Genomic DNA, 17,234 nt, shown 5'->3' with positions numbered 1-17,234 from the left:
CTGAGATTAGGTAAATAATTATGTACTTTAAGACTATATAAATAATCTTAAACAAATGTGTTCTTGAGTTTAAATTTAAATGTGTATTTTCCCATAGACAGTATATTTGTCCACGGCCTCTCATTGGCTCAGAGCTCGTCACGTGACCGCGCTAACGCTAGCTCCAGTGTGTGTTGTGTTTTGTTGGTTATCTCCTCTGGTAAACAGTCCCTGGTAAAGCAGCAGTGAAACGGGAGCCAGACCAATCTCTTCTCTGTGCGTGTTCAGTTCTGGTTTTGCTGCTGAAAAAGCACAGGGAAAGGACCACATCTACGCTTTTGATCCTGGAAAACTGCGGGAAAACTACCGACAAACCGGGTGGGACGGATCGGGCAGTGACCAAAAGCAAAAGGTGGGGAAAGTGTGGAATACTGTAGCCGAAAGAGGCAGCTCCAATGCGGACTGGCTGGTAAGGTAAGTCATCGGGAGAGCGATATCATTCACTTATAGAGTTTGTATCGATCGGGGCTTGTCTGCGGTTCGTGGAGGTTATCACGCGTGTAAAATGTAGGTCATTGTGTCTGTGGGCCGAGCCGAACCGCGCCGAGTCGAGCCGAGCGCTGCCGAAGGGAGTGTGCTGCATTCAGGGCCGCAGGGAGAGAGGGACTGGCTCCATGCTCCAGCAGCATCAGACCATGGATCAATACAGGATTAGTTAGATTTATGGAAATACTCATTTTGATAAGTAATGGTTTAGTTCTGGTATGGTTCTGGTTTAATCTGTGGTTGGTTCTGTTTGGACATTTACTACTATTACTATTAGTTACAGTAGTCCTGGTTCAGCCCAAGTTTAGAACTGATTTCGACCTGGTTTGCTTATTTAGTGTTTCTGGTTTAGTCCATAAATCTGAAGGTAAGGCAGTGAAGTGTACAGTACTAAATCAGTTCATCTACAGATAGAAATGAGGACACTTTGTTGAAAGCTTGGAGACATTGGGCCATTTATCTTCATGAGGACACGCATGTGCACACTCTTCTCCTGGTTGTTCAGTTTAGTCCTTATGTAGACCTGGTTTGTTTTTATGTGATGTGTGTAGTAAGTGGAAACACACCAATAACACCAATAATATGGTTCTCCAAGTTGTCACACCAAGTACTACGTAACAAATATTTGGTTTCCCGAGAATCACCAGATCAAAACAAGACAAAACCATATTTAAAATGGGACTTTACAGTGGTTTAAAGTAATTGCAACTGAGGAGTAAATTATAACTACCACAAAAGAGCATCTAAGTACAATTGTCTCTGAATTAAACATATATTAGAACTGCAGAGGACCCAAAGTAGCCGAGCAAACGGCTGAGCCAAAAAAGATCCTTAAACAACCATTATTGCAGACTCCAAAGAGCCAGACTCAGTCAGTACACAGTGACATGGACATGAACTACATCTCATAAATAGTGTGGTCAAACTGGATGGTCTGTGTCAGTCTAATGCTGCATCTCTAAAAGTAGTCGACCAGAATTATTCTACATACATTGTTGTGAACTGTCAGCTTGTGTGTTTGGGTTAGATCTGGGTTAGATCTGGGTCAGATCATCACCAGTGCCTCACCACATGTCCATTTAGTCGACTAGTCTTGATTATTATTGCATTGTGTTTAGGTTTGCAATACGTTTTAATAAACATTTCCCTGGCTGGGGATTAATAAAGTATCTATCTATCTATCTTATCTATCTTATCTATCTATCTTATCTATCTATCTTATCTATCTATCTTATCTATCTATCTTATCTATCTTATCTATCTTATCTATCTATCTTATCTATCTTATCTATCTTATCTATCTTATCTATCTTATCTATCTATCTATCTATCTATCAGGTTTACATTTTAAACACGTCCAGAAAAATTGCCAAAATGACTGAAATATGAACTCACAAACTAATACGAGAATCACATTTCAGAACATAACACAACAAACAACAGAACTAAATTATAGGGTTAGCAGTTTAATAGAAGTTTTTATTCTGAATTGTTTGTGGGGTAAATTGTGGTTGGCTTCTTCAAAAAATTGCAGCCGTTGCAGTTTGCTAATAATTGATTTGATTGTGATTAATGTTGCAACCGTACTTACACATACTGTGTATTTTTTTAATACAGAGGTATATCAGCCTGGTCCCCAAAAACCTGACTGGGCATGCAATCAGATTTGTATTTGAGAAGTGTGTATTATGGATCCCATGCAAATCATTTCCCCCACAAACAACATCTCCTGTCTTATTGTGCATAAAAGCTGCTAACCCTGTAGATTAGATCTGTACAAACATGTTCTGAAGTGTGAATCTTGTATTAGTTTGTCAGTTCACATTTCAGTCTTTTTGCCAAATTCTTCTTGGTACATTTAAAATGTGAACTTTTGAACAGAGTCCTTTTATTAAAGCTAATAAATTGCAAATCTAATTCCAGTGTTTATTGGAAATTTTTTTTCCTGAATCAAAGTTCTCTAAACTACCATACAATCAGAGAGAATAAAGCATGCAGAAGCATAAATACAGTGTTGACTGTTTTCCACGTGTTTTTACTGCTTCTACTGTCACTGCTACTGCTAATGTTACTACTGTCCCTAAAACATGATAATAAAACTGAATAGTGAAATTTCAAAAATATTTCACAATAATCCTGTTCGTAACTTTGAGTTGATTTTTTTGGGTTAAGAAATGTGCAAATGTTTTTTATTAGGACTAAATGTTTTTCTTGGCACACCCGGGTCTCGCTTATGTCATTGTCCCAGTAGACTTTTGTCCTCTCCTTCTACTATTACTATATCATGTGTGTTGGAGACATGCCATATGGTCTGCCTGATACATAACTTAAATGTGCACTATGGAACTTTTCTGGTGAGGAACCAGCTATCAGCCTGTCTCCATGGATGTCATTGCTTTGCCTGGAATTCCCCCAGAATGGTATTAAATATATCTATCTCCATGGAAACAAGTAGATGATGCCACTGGGTCAAGTTACAGGTCAGATCTGTGAAGAGACATTCCCACTCACAGTGAAAATGCTTGTTTTTCAAGGTATTTTTATTTATTCAAGCTGTAATAATGCAAGAAAGATAAACTCAGTGTCATACTGTGGAAAATTCTAGGCAAAACAATAATATGATAATAAAGCTGAATGAAGGTAGTCCTGACATGAAGGTAGACCTGGCCAAGCCTAGCGACAAGATCACGGAGAATGGGCTCTTAATGAAGTGCCCCTTTGGCACTGAACGACTGGTCAAATAGCAATAAAGACAATAAAGTGTATCTTACTTTACTTTTTATCTCCATGGAGACAAACAGGTGGCAAACCTGTGTGTGAATAAAGGATTTGCATATTGTTACATGATCCCTATCTAACATTGATTCTTGGGTTTCCATAGATGTCTAATGTTACGATGGAAGCCACCACCATCCTCCCTATCCTCAAGAAGAAGCTGGCCTTCCTCTCAGGTACTGCACATGCCCAGATCATTCCATGAACATCATAAAATACATGATGATAACTGTAGACATATTTTGTGTCCAGGGGGTAAGGACCGGCGCAGTGGCCTCATCCTCACCATCCCTCTGTGCTCAGACCAGACCAGCATGGAGGAGCTCAGTGCCACACTCGACTACCTGCTCAGCATACCCAGGTATTTGTTATTTTGACTTATTGTGACCTCAAGAACTGCTTATACAATATATATGTGCTGGGGCAAGACACATTTTGCATTTGAGCTGTTGAAAAACTTCACTCTGTCTTTGTGTCTGTATTTGGCACAGTCTTTGTTTTTTCATGTAACTATTGATCAGTGGGGAATAGAACAGCTCATTTACATAAAAATAAATGGTTTGTTTACCCCCACGAAGGTGTTCTAAGCATCCATAAGTAGGCATTCTCTCATAAGTAGACTGTGTCTATTATTATTAGGGCTACACGATATGAGAAAAAGATGTGATATTCACATATATGTTTTGTATTGCAGTTAATACCCCATAAATGTAAAATACACCCTCTTTAACAAAGATGGTAATAAAATCCATTGTCCATTTTACTTTCCAAAAACAGTACACACCTGTAAAATGGAAAAGTTTGTGCTGTTGAGATATATTTATTTTTGTGAAATATTGATTATTGCGTCAGCCAAAATTGAGATATCAATATTTTCCTGAGATATTGTGCAGCCCTAGTATCTGTGCATGAGCTGGAGGACAGGTCTGAATTATATGATGGAATTTGCTGTTTAACTGTCAGATTGCACATAACCTCAGAAAGTGATGGCATTACTCAACCCCAAAGATGTGATTGTTGTCAGCTAAAATTACTTTTAGTCATAAGATTAATAAGACAAGTTTGTGGAGCCAATCTCTGATAAACATGATAAGGTTCAAAAGCAGCAAATCTCCAGTAGAGTTACATAGTCTCCAGCCCTGCATCTGAAATCAAATCTTAAGGCATGAATAAAACTTATCGGAGGTAATGATTTCTTATTTTTTGTATTTATTTATTGATTTGACAGGGACAGTACATTGAAAACATTGCCACCATATAGGTCACCGATGTCCATGTACATAAGGCTTGTAGCCACAGGCTAATTTGCAGCCCCCGTCCCTGGTTAGGCTGTTAAAGGACAGAAAACAACACAAATAACACACAGATACAGGACAAAAAACAAAACAATAACATTAAAAGCATTGGTCCCACTTGTCCCTATTATATCCAGTTTTAGTGTTCAGATTTCTGATTTTCTTTAAGCCACTTTTTTACTTTTGTGGAGAAAAGTCTAATGTCCATCTGTGACTTGAACTCCAGAGGCAAAGAGTTCCACAGATGTGAAGCCTTCACTGAAAATGCTGTTTGATCCAGATCTGTGCGGCACATAGAAACCTGTTTTCTCTTTTCAGTGAGAAGTGTAAGGCTCGAGGCTTCACTGTGATCGTGGACGGCCGCAGGTCTCAGTGGAACATCGTCAAGACTGTGGTGCTCATGCTGCAGGTAACCGACGGCAACAAGACTATAGCCACGGGACCATTTTCATAGATGTCTATTTTGAATTCATTTATCATGCATTTATTTTGCATTCATTTGTGGGATATCACTATACCAGGGCAAAACTAATATGTTAACTTAGTGATTTGGTCTGTACTAAACTAGACTATGGTAGTCATTAACTGCTAAAAAAAACTAATGCTTGATTCATGGACTAATGCATACAAAGGTCTTAGCAAAAATAGTCAATATTAGTGTATTAATGCAAGTGGGGGCAGGGAGGGCCATCAGAAATCGCCAAAAGAGCTTGAAACAGCCCTGAAACACAGATTTTAAAAAATGTATCTCAATTTTCTGATAAAGTTATTTTCGAATAAAAAATAAATACTACTTTGGCTTGGTAAGTTGACTAGATTTTTTTACACTAATATTGACTTTAAATCCAGGCTCAAAACGGTTCTGTTTAGCTGTGCATACGACTGAAAGGTTTTTATTCTGCACTCTTCTCTTTTAATGTTAATTTTATGATGATTATTTGTGATTATTTATGTTTTGATTTGTGTGATTTTAATGTCTTTCATATTCTGTAAAGCACTTTGAATTACCTTGTGTACGAATCGTGCTATACAAATAAACTTGCCTTGCCTAGATTTAGGGGGAAAAAAGTGTATTAACATAGTGTTGTTGTGCAGAACGTGATCCCGGCGGAGGTGTCCCTGGTCTGTGTGGTCAAACCGGATGAGTTCTGGGACAAGAAGGTCACTCACTTCTGCTTCTGGAAGGAGAAAGACCGGCTGGGCTTTGAGGTGGGTCTCATAGTAATATACAACATTGAACTCTGAGCGTGGGCTACAACAGATCATCTGCTTATTGATATTTTTATTGTGAAATTTTGCCCAGAGCCAGCAGCAGTAAACTGGTTTATCAGACACTGAGAACAAACCAACTGTCTCTGATCATAAGACCTCTGTATAAGACCTGGGGGAGAGACTCTAATTATAAACTAGGGTTGTGTAATTAATTGAGTTTTAATTGAGTTCAAGGTTTAGTCATTTCTAATGGTCAGTGTTCAGCTTAGGTCTTTTTAATGGAGAGGTCTACAGCCAGTCCTCTGTCAGTAAAAACAAATGAACTGACTTATTTTTATTTTTTTCTGATTTGTTCTGCTGTTGTTGATTCTGTGTGAACATGTCTTTGCTTGGCTCCAGAAACAACTTTTCTTAGAGTAGTTGTTCCAAAAATATGAAATGTCTGTGAATACAAGGTCCTATGCCATATTCTAGGGCTTGTCAGATACAAAGTGAAGAATCTATAGCATACTCTGGAATACATATGATTCTTGGATTAGTGCATCAAATCATATTCCACTCTTCTCTCAAAGGCTACTGCTCCTGGACATGTTTAAAATGTATTTAAAAATAAATTGAAAGTGTAATCCAAATTGCAGTACATCACAAATGTTACAGATTTTGGTGTGTTCTCTTAAAGGAACACTATTGGGGTATTCCATGAAACTTGCTAAAGCCAAAGACGAGCTTATTTAGGAAAACCAGGCTTGTCAAATCCTCTGTTCTGGTCCATCAAAGACACTGATCAGAGTTGGCTCTGAGTTGCCATAGTAACAAGAACCCGTGCTAACTGTCAAGATTATTTTAGCTTTGTCTTCGCGAATGTCAAAAAAGAAGAACCTTTATCTGTGCATGCTGTGGCTTCTCTCTCGTTCAGTCAGATCATAAAAAACATCACACTTTGAGCCCATTTTCAGTGGTTTCGTTGCTCCGTTGACGTTGCTTATTTCTTTAATGGAACAAGTTGAGGCTTAAGATGGAAATGGAGCTAGTTTCAGCTCAGGATTTTAGGATAATCTTATGTTACTTTGATGGAATACCCCCTTTGTGACTTTGGAGACCCCCTTTGGAGAGTCTGCCACCTGAGCTGTTATTGTTATGTTTGAACTCACAGTAGGACATTAAACTTGTCTATCTCACATTTATTCAAATAGAAATGTTTTACAGCTTACAAATACCTTTAAAAACATTCATTCTCACTGTCAGTAGGCCTGTTACAATAACACATTTTGAAGGATGATATATGGTTGAAAAAATATTGATGATAAACAGTAATATTTCATATCTTTATGCCGCTGACACAATAGTTCTAAAGTAAGATTTCCCCCAAAAAACGATTCCATATCTACAGTTTTGTTAATGAACTGGATCTGCAATAAACAAATGAAATGCTTTATGAGTCATAGAAGTTATTTTTCAATTCTCTACAGCTCAGATCTAATCATAGAACAGAAAAATGACCAAAAGTTTCCCACTAGTACAAAGAAAAAGCACCCACGAGAAATATTGTTCCATTCTTCATATATTGACGATAATTTGATATAATATTTATTGTGACAGGCCTAACAGTCACGGAATTGGCTTCTCCAAAGATCTGACCTGTAACTTGACCTCTAACTTCTCTCCTTGGAGATGGATAAGTTTCATGACACACTGTACAACATCCCAGGCAAATCAATAACGCGGAGACAAGCAGGCAGCAGATCTTTCATCATAAAAGTTATATAGTGCATCCTTAAAGCCAATCTTCAATTCCACCATTATAAGTCATGAAACAGTTGTTGATAACAGACTGTATGTGGTTTGTAGAGCAGCTGCCCCCGAGCACCCCACACCTCATGAGTCACATCAGGAAGGAATCTCCCACAGCTGTGAGCGCTCGGATCTACACAGTGTCCTTTCAATCACTGCATTTATTTTAAGGGCTTGTTTAGATTGGTGCTTTTTGAGCTTTTTTCTCTTTTTGTACAGACTTAAAGAAGACCATATGCTTATGTCCATTATATAGTTATAATCTATGACACTCATGGATCATTATGTTAGAACAAGATCTGTATGTAGCCCCTGCTCCGAAAATCCAATCACAATTTGGGTCGCCAGTGCCTTAACTTGCAGATAGAAGTCGCATACAAGTTTTTCTCATGCTCAGTATATGGATAGGTCACGCCTCATGTGAAAGCTCAGAACCTCCAGAATTCACTCACTGAGCTGTAGAGGCTGCACTAACACTGATGAATGATTGGCTGCTCGTGCTGGGATTTAGGCAGTGGCGTGTGCTCAGAGCAGTTAAGGCAAGCTTGTCCAATGACCTCTAAAATCATGTTGTGTCAAAAGTATAATTAAATAGTTTTGAAAAAAATATCCAAATAATCCTGTCTCCTGCTGTTTGAAACATGGTTGAAGTCACGGTGTCCTTTAGTAAACCCTACTGACCTCTAAGCAGACTGCATCAATCACGGTTCAAAACGTCTCATTAACTTCTGTGGTTGTGCTTTGATACGGAGGCCTTGCGGCACTATACTCTCAATGTGCTTTACAACCAGAGAAGCCAGTAGATTGTTTTAGAGGCTTCCACATGCATATGGGGCACCACAGTCAGCTCAAACAGCGATGCATAAACCCAAATTATAGCTCCATGGGAATTGGACATCTCAGGAGATTTGTAGTGTGTGCACATGTGCAGCAGAAGACAATAACAGCGACGTCAACTTTCCACACAAGTGACAGTAATAATTTGCTTTTAGCTTCATGTTTTTAGTGATCAGATGGTATTTAGAAATACAGACAGTTATTTAATCAAACATGAGCTAGTTTCAGGGCTAGTTTGTTTGAAATGGAGGATCTGAAGTGAGCAGTAAAGTGATAGTGACTGGGGCAGCTAGGAGACGCCTGGTCTGTGTCTGCGACCTGTGTGTTTATGAAACGACAACGTTAGCAGAATAATGGGAATATTACTCGTGTGGGGAGGAACATCTTGATGTTCTGGACCTGCTCAATTTCTGGGAAAGATGGGACGTTTCTTCAGGAAAAACGTGATTTTGATTTGCATCTGTGAGGTGAGTGTGAGTGCTGTTCTAACACAGGGCTGTGTTTAAGGGGACGTTTGTGACACGAGGCTGTATTATAAGGGCACCTGTCTGAGCAGTTGTTGTTAGTATCTCTTTGTGCATTACGCCTGCTTGCCTACCCATAAAAGTCACTGCACGCTACTGGGTTTAGGGAGTGACAATTTAGATCAGAGAGAAGCATTTTAGGTTTAAAACAACGGAATTTCTTCATTGAAACAGGCAACTCAAATGAGAGACTTCTGTGATGCTCATTCTGCTTTCTGATTGGATAATCGTCTTGAGAACCAAAGCACCAAATTCTAACATAAGCAGCTTGGCCATAATGTCCAGTATTTTTATAATTGATAATAAATTAACATTAGAATTATTAGCAGTAAATGCTATATTTGGTTTGAACATGTCTAGATATGAGGACACAGATAGGTTGTGTTTATGAAACTTCAAATAAATCTCAATCCTACATACAGCTCCTTTTTAATATTTGGTGAAAACATCATGTAGTCCTAATATAGAGCGAAATCGACTCTTACACTCGATATGTGAGCTCGAACAGTCCTTATCACATTTGCTCCTTAGGTGTGGCGTTGCTTACTACAGAGAATCCTGAACGCATCACTACACAGCCAGGCTGGAGATGGAGGGTAGTAGACAAATGTTTCCTGAATGCACCACATGCCCGAGCTGTAATAGAATAGGCCCATTGTTTAAAGAGTGTTGCAATCGCCAGTCCAGTGCCACTTCACTGACCAGCAGGAAAATCTGTTAGAAACTTTAAACTAAAATTATTTCTTGTAGAGTCTGTCACACCATATGGTTTTGTCTGTTTTATTCTACTTCCTAAGGCTACATATTCTATTTTGTTTTCCATATGCCAGATTTGCAATAACATTACCAGAATGATAATTTCTTTCTCTAACAGCATAAAATTTAATAGTTGGGTAGGTTCATAAAATAAAAAGTAAAAAAAAGGATGTAATAAAAGCATGTTTTTTCCGTTATGGTTGTGTTTATTGGACTGAAAAATGCAGAAAAACATTCATCCTTAATCTGAGTGAATTTGCATCTTCACAAACCTACATTTCTTGGCCTGGAGGATCTTGTTTCCATAATCTTCTACAGTATAACATAAAACTTGTCTATCTCCATGGAGAATGTTCCAAACTATGGTGTCAAATCGAATCTGAATCATGCAGATGACAGGCCGCCTCCAGAAAGTTACATACTATCACTTAAATTTGCATTCCATGTATCAATAATTAATTCCACAAAATACATTCTACAGTGCACATTTTGAGTTTTATATTGTGCTTGACGAACCAGTAATAAAGGTTTAAATTTAAAAATTGAGTTTACTTTTTTGCTAACTGTAGTACGATAACTTTTTTGACTCTCAAAAAGTATTGCTCAACAGTACACAGAACTTTTTCAATGGAAATTTCTAAATATAGTTAGTTTTTTCCCCTCACAAAGCTGCCATCTGTTTTTGGTGAAATGGATAGTGCGGCACTGGTTTTATAATTTCATAGCAAATCAATTCGTTTTCAGGAATAACTAATAACTATTTGTAATATTTTGACTGCAGATGTAACTCAATGTGATATGAAAACTCACCCAAAACCTCCCATACCCACTCTCCTACTTAGCCCTTATTTTTATCTTTTCACCTTTTAACTTTTGACAAGCTGAAGACAAACAGTATGTTCGCTGTTTGTAGTTGTGAACATGCCTGAACATACATTTGTTATAAAGACATTTGTGATCTCACTCCCCAAACTCAGTAACCATTAGAAGTCTCTGTTGGAGCTTGTCAATGTTCCAGATGTCAATCCGAAAAATGGAGTGGTGTTGTACTCTCTGTCAAACTGCCTTAAAGCAGACCTGTTTTGCAAAATAGACTTTTCAGAGCTTTTAACCATGTTATAGTTGCTTCCCCTTCTCAGTTAGCCTCTTGAAGTTGTATTTGGAGTGATTTGTACATGTTTGGACAATCTTCAATTGCTTATTTTCAACTCCCATTTTCACTGCCACCAGTACACGCCAACTGCTCTGTACTTCATTCTCCAATTTTATTGTCTAAATCTGTGGTACACATAGGATTCGGCAGCATTGTGTAGTCATCTTGGTACAAATGGGGGGAAAAAAATTGCAGCTCGCTAGCTTGATCTGCAGCTGTCCATCGGAGGGGCCGACACCTTCACGGCTCTTTGTTGTGATGACGTTTATGGCGATGTGAGCTCCCATTGGGCACCAGAGTTTTCTAACGCAGAAGTCAGCTGACTGGTTTCTTTTTAAATTAATCTAAAACAACTTAATAAATATCCAAATTATAACATACTGATTTACGGGTGTCATAGATTATAACTATATAGCAGACACAAGCACAATAGGTCTTCTTAATGTGTTCCACAACAAAGACATCACTATTTTCATCTAGAAGGTTTCATATTTTTAATAACATTACACTCGCACTTAAAGCTAAAATACCCAACTTTTTTCTCTTAAATTTGTGACTTTTGTGTCTTGTAAACAGAACTTTGTGACAAAAATCAGGCGGGTAGATGCTGCCTTCATCTAATTATAAAATATTTGATTTATTCCAAACTTGAGCCATGGGCCATGTGAGTCACTATGTTGAACGCTCATTGACTCTTCAGGCTGTCAACCCTGCCTCACTTTTCTGTCTGAAAAGCTAAAGCTAAAACTGTATTAGTGACCAAATAATTCATGCATGTGACAGTGATGTGCCAAGAGGTTTGTGAGAGCAAGGGACTAGTTAGATTAGACAGATTTAAATACATAGTACGTTTTTCATGGTTTGAAAATCCCAGGTTTAATGTTAAATTGAAAACATAGTTAGCATTATTATATTTCCTAATTGCCTCGTTTTTTCTAGTGTTAATTTTGGTGAAGTTTATTATTTTACTTCCTGGTGGGACACTGACAGCAGATATGACATACGTAGAGGTATTTCCATAACTGTTACCCTTGTTAACATTATACTGACGTACTTATCATAGTTTTACAATTTAGACAGTAGTACTATCCCACCAAACCAAGTAATAGGGCCTAATTAGAAAAAAAAAACATAAAAATGCACCATTGGCTGTTTCATTCCATTCCTAAAACCAAATCGCTCCAAAATTTAATCCTCCCCATAGCATGTTATAATCACACCCTAATTCTACTATCTGATCCTTCCCAAAAACTACACTTGGAAATCCACCGTCTCCTCCCGTCTCCATGGCAACCGTAGTAAGTCCAACTAAATGTGGGTCAAAGCGGGTGTAGTGTTGTTAGGCCAACCATCTGCTTCCATAGTATATTCTAGTGTACCGGAGTGCTACCAAAGACCGGCTCAGATTTCAGAGTACTCTACGGGGACACAGGAGCTATAAAGGTTCATATCATGCAATGGAGCAACCTATTATGGGATGTCGAAAGGAAAGTAATGCAAGAATAAATCAGCCAGTAAGGACGGACCGGTGTCAAATATCTCGGAAAGATTGTCTCTCCACTGGCATTTGCAAACACACACTCACACACACAAAACTAGTAACACTAATAATGCAGTAAATCTGTACTATTATTAAAAATGTAATCAAATTCAATTATATTGATGTTTTTAAGATATTAGAAATTGGAAAATCAAGTTTATGATAAGAAAAGTACCAACTAATCTGATAAACAAGGAACCAGTGTAGTTGGTTTTCACATTTTTTGCACAGGGTCACGTTCTGCAATAGGCGAAATCTGCGAAGTATCAGCTTTATTTTTTACAATTATATATGCTTTAAAGCTATAAAACTCCTCACCACACACTTTATACACTTTTCTCAGACAGGCATTAACATTTTCTCACATTTCTCTCTTGTTTAATGAATTAATAGTGACTCACATGTATTTCACAGTTCCTCTGACCGTGCCTCTTCGTCCTGGTGCCGCTCCACTTTAGTGTCAATCAACATTTATGTAAATTTGTGTGAACACATTCTGTACTGCACGGAGGAGATTGATTTGATGGACAATGGTCTACAGTCCCTTAGCCAATCAGGACGCAGAACAGAGTGTGCGTTCAGATGCTGTAAAAAAGCATGTAAAATTGTACTTAAAAAATCTGCGAAACAGCAAGGTCGCAAAAGGTGAACCGCGGTATAGCGAGGGACAACTGTATTTCATGTAAAAGTCTACAGCGATTTAAACATTAATATTCCTCACATCCCTAGAATCCTAATTGTTCACCATAATGACTTTATTAGCACTTTTCATGACTAGAGAGGTATTTGTTCTGTTACATCAATGCTAACAACAACTAGAATGCTAACCGCGCACCAGCATTACTTCCTGATTCAAGGTTAAAATCGCTCACAGTCATCTCATTTTAATCCTAGAGCTACTTTTACATATATAGGTCCTCATACAGTCCCTTTTAAAGGTCCTATATTACACAAAATAGACTCTTGTGAGCTTTAAGCAGGTTATAATGTTGTTACCTCCTCAAAACCAGAGAAGAACTCGTGTCTTGTTTCATTCACAGATGTTTAACAGACAAATCCAAACAATTCTGAGTATGTTTTTGATGAGACATTCTAACATAGATCAGAAAATTGCTTAATATTGTGCCTTCTAACTACAGTCATATTTCTGATGGATTGAAAAAGATATTGCTCACTTCAATAGATTTTATTTGGCGTCACAATTCACATTTTAAAGTGAATTTCAAATGAATTCTTTCCATCAAGAAGAAGGGACTAGTTTTTAAAAAATCCAACCAGACCTTTCCAACATTCCAACATCTGGGAAATAATTTAGAATTTGGAGTAAACTGGATAAACGTGTTTTGCATTAAAAGTTGAAAAGCTGCCATATTGTTCCTCTGCCACTTTCTCAGTCATAAAATTGTTAGTTGTTCTATATGCAGCGCACAGGGCTACACATACAGGGGTTGGCCATTAATTACAAAGGCTGCTTGTGCCTAATTTAGCGGTCACTGGTGAGACTGGAGACTCAGCTGTGACCCAGTTTGAGCCCCTTACAAAGATCCTGCAGAGACGTGTGTGGGGCTGGTGTGGAAGTGGACAAAATATGTTGACATAAATGTATTAAAGCAAAAGCATAACTTATCTAAATTGGTACACTGTTATTTATTTCAGTCCACCTCATGATGTCATTGGGTGGTATTCCAGAAACACTGCTTCTCCTACACCATCACCAACTTCATTATGATAATTTATGATAATTTTAGGAGCTATTGCTTTTAGCCTTATCTAAACTGCCTCACTCTTTTGTGGCGCATTAGAAGATTGACTAATTGGCCCTTAGATTCGCACTTGACCTCTGTATGTTATTTAGTCTTTGGGCAAGAGTAGTTGATTAGAAAGTGCATACGACATTTATAGTTATGATTAGACTGCAGTTTTGAGATTTAAAAGAGAAAATTGACTTCTCGGTAAATCACTCAGAATCACTCCTTTCCAGTTTACCCCTGATATTTACATAAAAGAAAATAAACATGCAGTCTTTAAGCTCATAAACCACTATTCGACTCACTTCTGCATTTCTGCGACTGTGTATCGATACTTTGAAGTGACTGGGGGTGTTCTACATGTATTTCTATGGTGGAATGCTCAGCAGTTACCATGGTGATACAGAAGATTATCTGAAAACTCAAACACAAAACGCATTTAAATGACACTTTTTCAGGAGCCTGTGATCGATACAAGTGTTGATTGTCATGTTTAGCTGTTTGATTTTCAACTATACAGATGAGAGGGACTAACTGAAAAACTGTTGGCTAATACTAGCTAGCTTGTGACTGTAATTTTATGTGTCAGAGAGTCACCTGTTGTAGTTCCAACTAAGACAGGTCTTTAGGGTGAAATTGTGTTAAAATAAGCCTCAGATTAAAGTTTAACTTGAGTAACAGAGCTTCATACAGAGTAGTGTCTACAGCTAGCGTCACAGCCCCAGGGAAACACATTAGCTGCAAAGTATCCATATTAGCATGCCGGTCACATTGCTGCATGGTTGCTTTTGTTTGTAAATGAGTAAATTTTATGTATTCCCCCGAAGAGACAATTGTAAAAGCAGCACTTTGTGACAAAATCAAACAGCTGTGCACTGTCTAACTGTCAGCTATAATAAACAATTTTATCTCTCATAAAGCAGGAAGTAAGCTCTAAAAGCAGCGCTCTGATTGGCTACACTTGGGTGGTTCATCTTGGTTTCACTTTGCTGTTCTAAAGTTATGCACATGCCCAAAAATTCATGCATGAGGACTTTAACAATGTGCCAAATCTCTCCAGGGTTTAGAAGTCAGGTATCCCAGCTTTTAGGGTAGAAAATTGATAGATTCTAGTTGGAACTATTTACAATGTTGTCTGCACCTTGTTAAATTGTTAATGCTTGGTCTTGCTTTGTTTCCTGTCAGGTGATCTTAGTTTCGGCCAATAAGCTGACCCGGTACATTGAGCCGTGCCAGCTCACAGACGACTTCGGAGGGACGCTGGATTACGACCACAGCGACTGGCTCGGCAAAAGACTGGTACAGATGCACTTTAACTGGGACAATTGGTATTCTTCTGGCTCTATGACTTATGAATTTATTTTCTTAGGTGTTTGAGAAGTTCACCAAAGAGTCCACCTCCCTCCTGGATGAGCTGTCAATCATCAATGAAACAGACAAGAGCAGTGCATTGGACAAAGACAAGTACGGAGAACAATATTAAAAAGTCAAATAGGGTTGTACCATAAAACAAAAAAACATTATCATTATTGCAAGAAATATATCCCTTGTATTTAGTTTGACTAGTAAATAAACAGATTTACATTTTTGGTCTAAAATTAATTGTACTATATTAAATATCAAACTTCTGACATTTATGACGGCAATTAAAGCCTTTTAGACACAAAAAATCACTACAATACAGCTTTTTACATAGTCTTTCTTGAAATACATGGGTAGAAGCTACAATTCTTAAAAAAAAAGCACTGACTAATGATTGGCTGCAGGTGCTGGTGTTTAGGTGATGATTCAGATCAGAGAGAAGACTTTTACTTTTGAACTAATTGGATTTCAATATTGAACCTGGGAACCCAAATGAGAGACTCATGAGGCTCATTCTGCTTTTGGCTTGGATAATCTTGAGAACCAAAATAACAAATAATTGGGACAACATGTCCAGTGCTTTTGTAAAATAAGGCAATTGAATCAGCATTACAATTATTATCAGTAAACGCTAAATTTGATTTAACAAGTTTACCTTGTATCTGGGGACACAGCTGCTGACACACAGGACAAGTTTATGAAATTTTAAATAAAAATCTTACATGCCTTTTGTTTAAACCTCTTTTAGAAATTGTTTAAAGAATGATAAAAATATATATATATATATTATTTCATTCAACATTTTTACACTAATATAACCAAATCTTGTTTGTTCTACAGACCAGCGGACTGTAACCTGCTGCCGTCATTTGACCCTGAAACTGTCCTCCAGAGCGGTAAATATCAGCCACACACTGCCCCTTTAAATCCTCGCACGATCCAGCCACAATGGGATTAAGTTTAGCCTCAACAAATCCAAATTCTGTGTCCATAATGTTTCGAGGTGCATTTCTGTCTTTAAATACAGAGGAAACAAAGAGACTAGAACTGCTCTGCTGGGCTTGGGTTTAGCCAAGCTTATAATGAGTAAATCAATATAGGAGCAGTTAGCGATGGGTCGATATGGATTTTTACAGTTTTACAATTGTTTTTATATATATTTTTTTTATCCTATACCGATTTTTGTTCTGCTGCTTTAGCAACAACCACTATTTTCCGATGTCAATATTTAGCTTTTAAAATCCGTAGCAAGCTCCACAAATTTATTTTACATTGAAGTACAGATCACAAATTATTTATTATTTTTATAAAAGTGAAAAGATAAAATCCAAATATGAAATTATTAGTTACACATATATAAACATAGAGCCATATAACGCTCTTCTGTTTCCATGGTTACTCATGAGTCTGTTCAAAAAGACAAATCTGATGCACTGAGGACAAACTGGGAATGATACATGGACACAGGGACATATGGAGACTGGGGCAGCCCCCCAAAAAATGAATGATTCTGTATTGACACTGCCCATCCTTAGACAAGCAGTCGTAGCAAACTTTGTGACAAGAGGTCGGTAATGTCAGCCGGCCAAGTTAACACCTGTGTAATTGTATAAAGTTAAATTCTATAAAGTTATGGAGCATTTTTTTCTTTTCAGTATTTGTGATTTCTCCATTTAGTTGTTGCAGCTTGAAATGCCACTTAATTTTAATCCCTGG

The 17,234-nt window shown here is 37.7% G+C and overlaps 1 protein-coding gene across 1 annotated transcript in view; it reads left to right on the top strand.

Annotated features, from left to right (window-relative positions):
• The first annotated feature begins 205 nt into the window (after positions 1-205).
• The window catches only part of sestd1 (SEC14 and spectrin domains 1), a 32,131-nt gene continuing 15,102 nt past the window's right edge, over positions 206-17,234 (top strand). The window contains exons 1-8 of the mRNA XM_033986585.2: positions 206-453; positions 3,407-3,476; positions 3,553-3,661; positions 4,914-5,004; positions 5,691-5,804; positions 15,342-15,455; positions 15,526-15,620; positions 16,359-16,414. Of these exons, the coding sequence (XP_033842476.1) occupies positions 3,407-3,476; positions 3,553-3,661; positions 4,914-5,004; positions 5,691-5,804; positions 15,342-15,455; positions 15,526-15,620; positions 16,359-16,414 (649 nt within the window). The 5' untranslated portion in view covers positions 206-453. The remainder of the gene's footprint in view (positions 454-3,406; positions 3,477-3,552; positions 3,662-4,913; positions 5,005-5,690; positions 5,805-15,341; positions 15,456-15,525; positions 15,621-16,358; positions 16,415-17,234) is intronic.

Source organism: Periophthalmus magnuspinnatus, chromosome 21 (genome assembly GCF_009829125.3).
Source record: "Periophthalmus magnuspinnatus isolate fPerMag1 chromosome 21, fPerMag1.2.pri, whole genome shotgun sequence".
In the NCBI taxonomy this organism is placed as follows: domain Eukaryota; kingdom Metazoa; phylum Chordata; class Actinopteri; order Gobiiformes; family Gobiidae; genus Periophthalmus; species Periophthalmus magnuspinnatus.
Note: the sequence above shows the minus strand (reverse complement) of the source record. Positions and strands in the feature narration are given on the sequence as shown.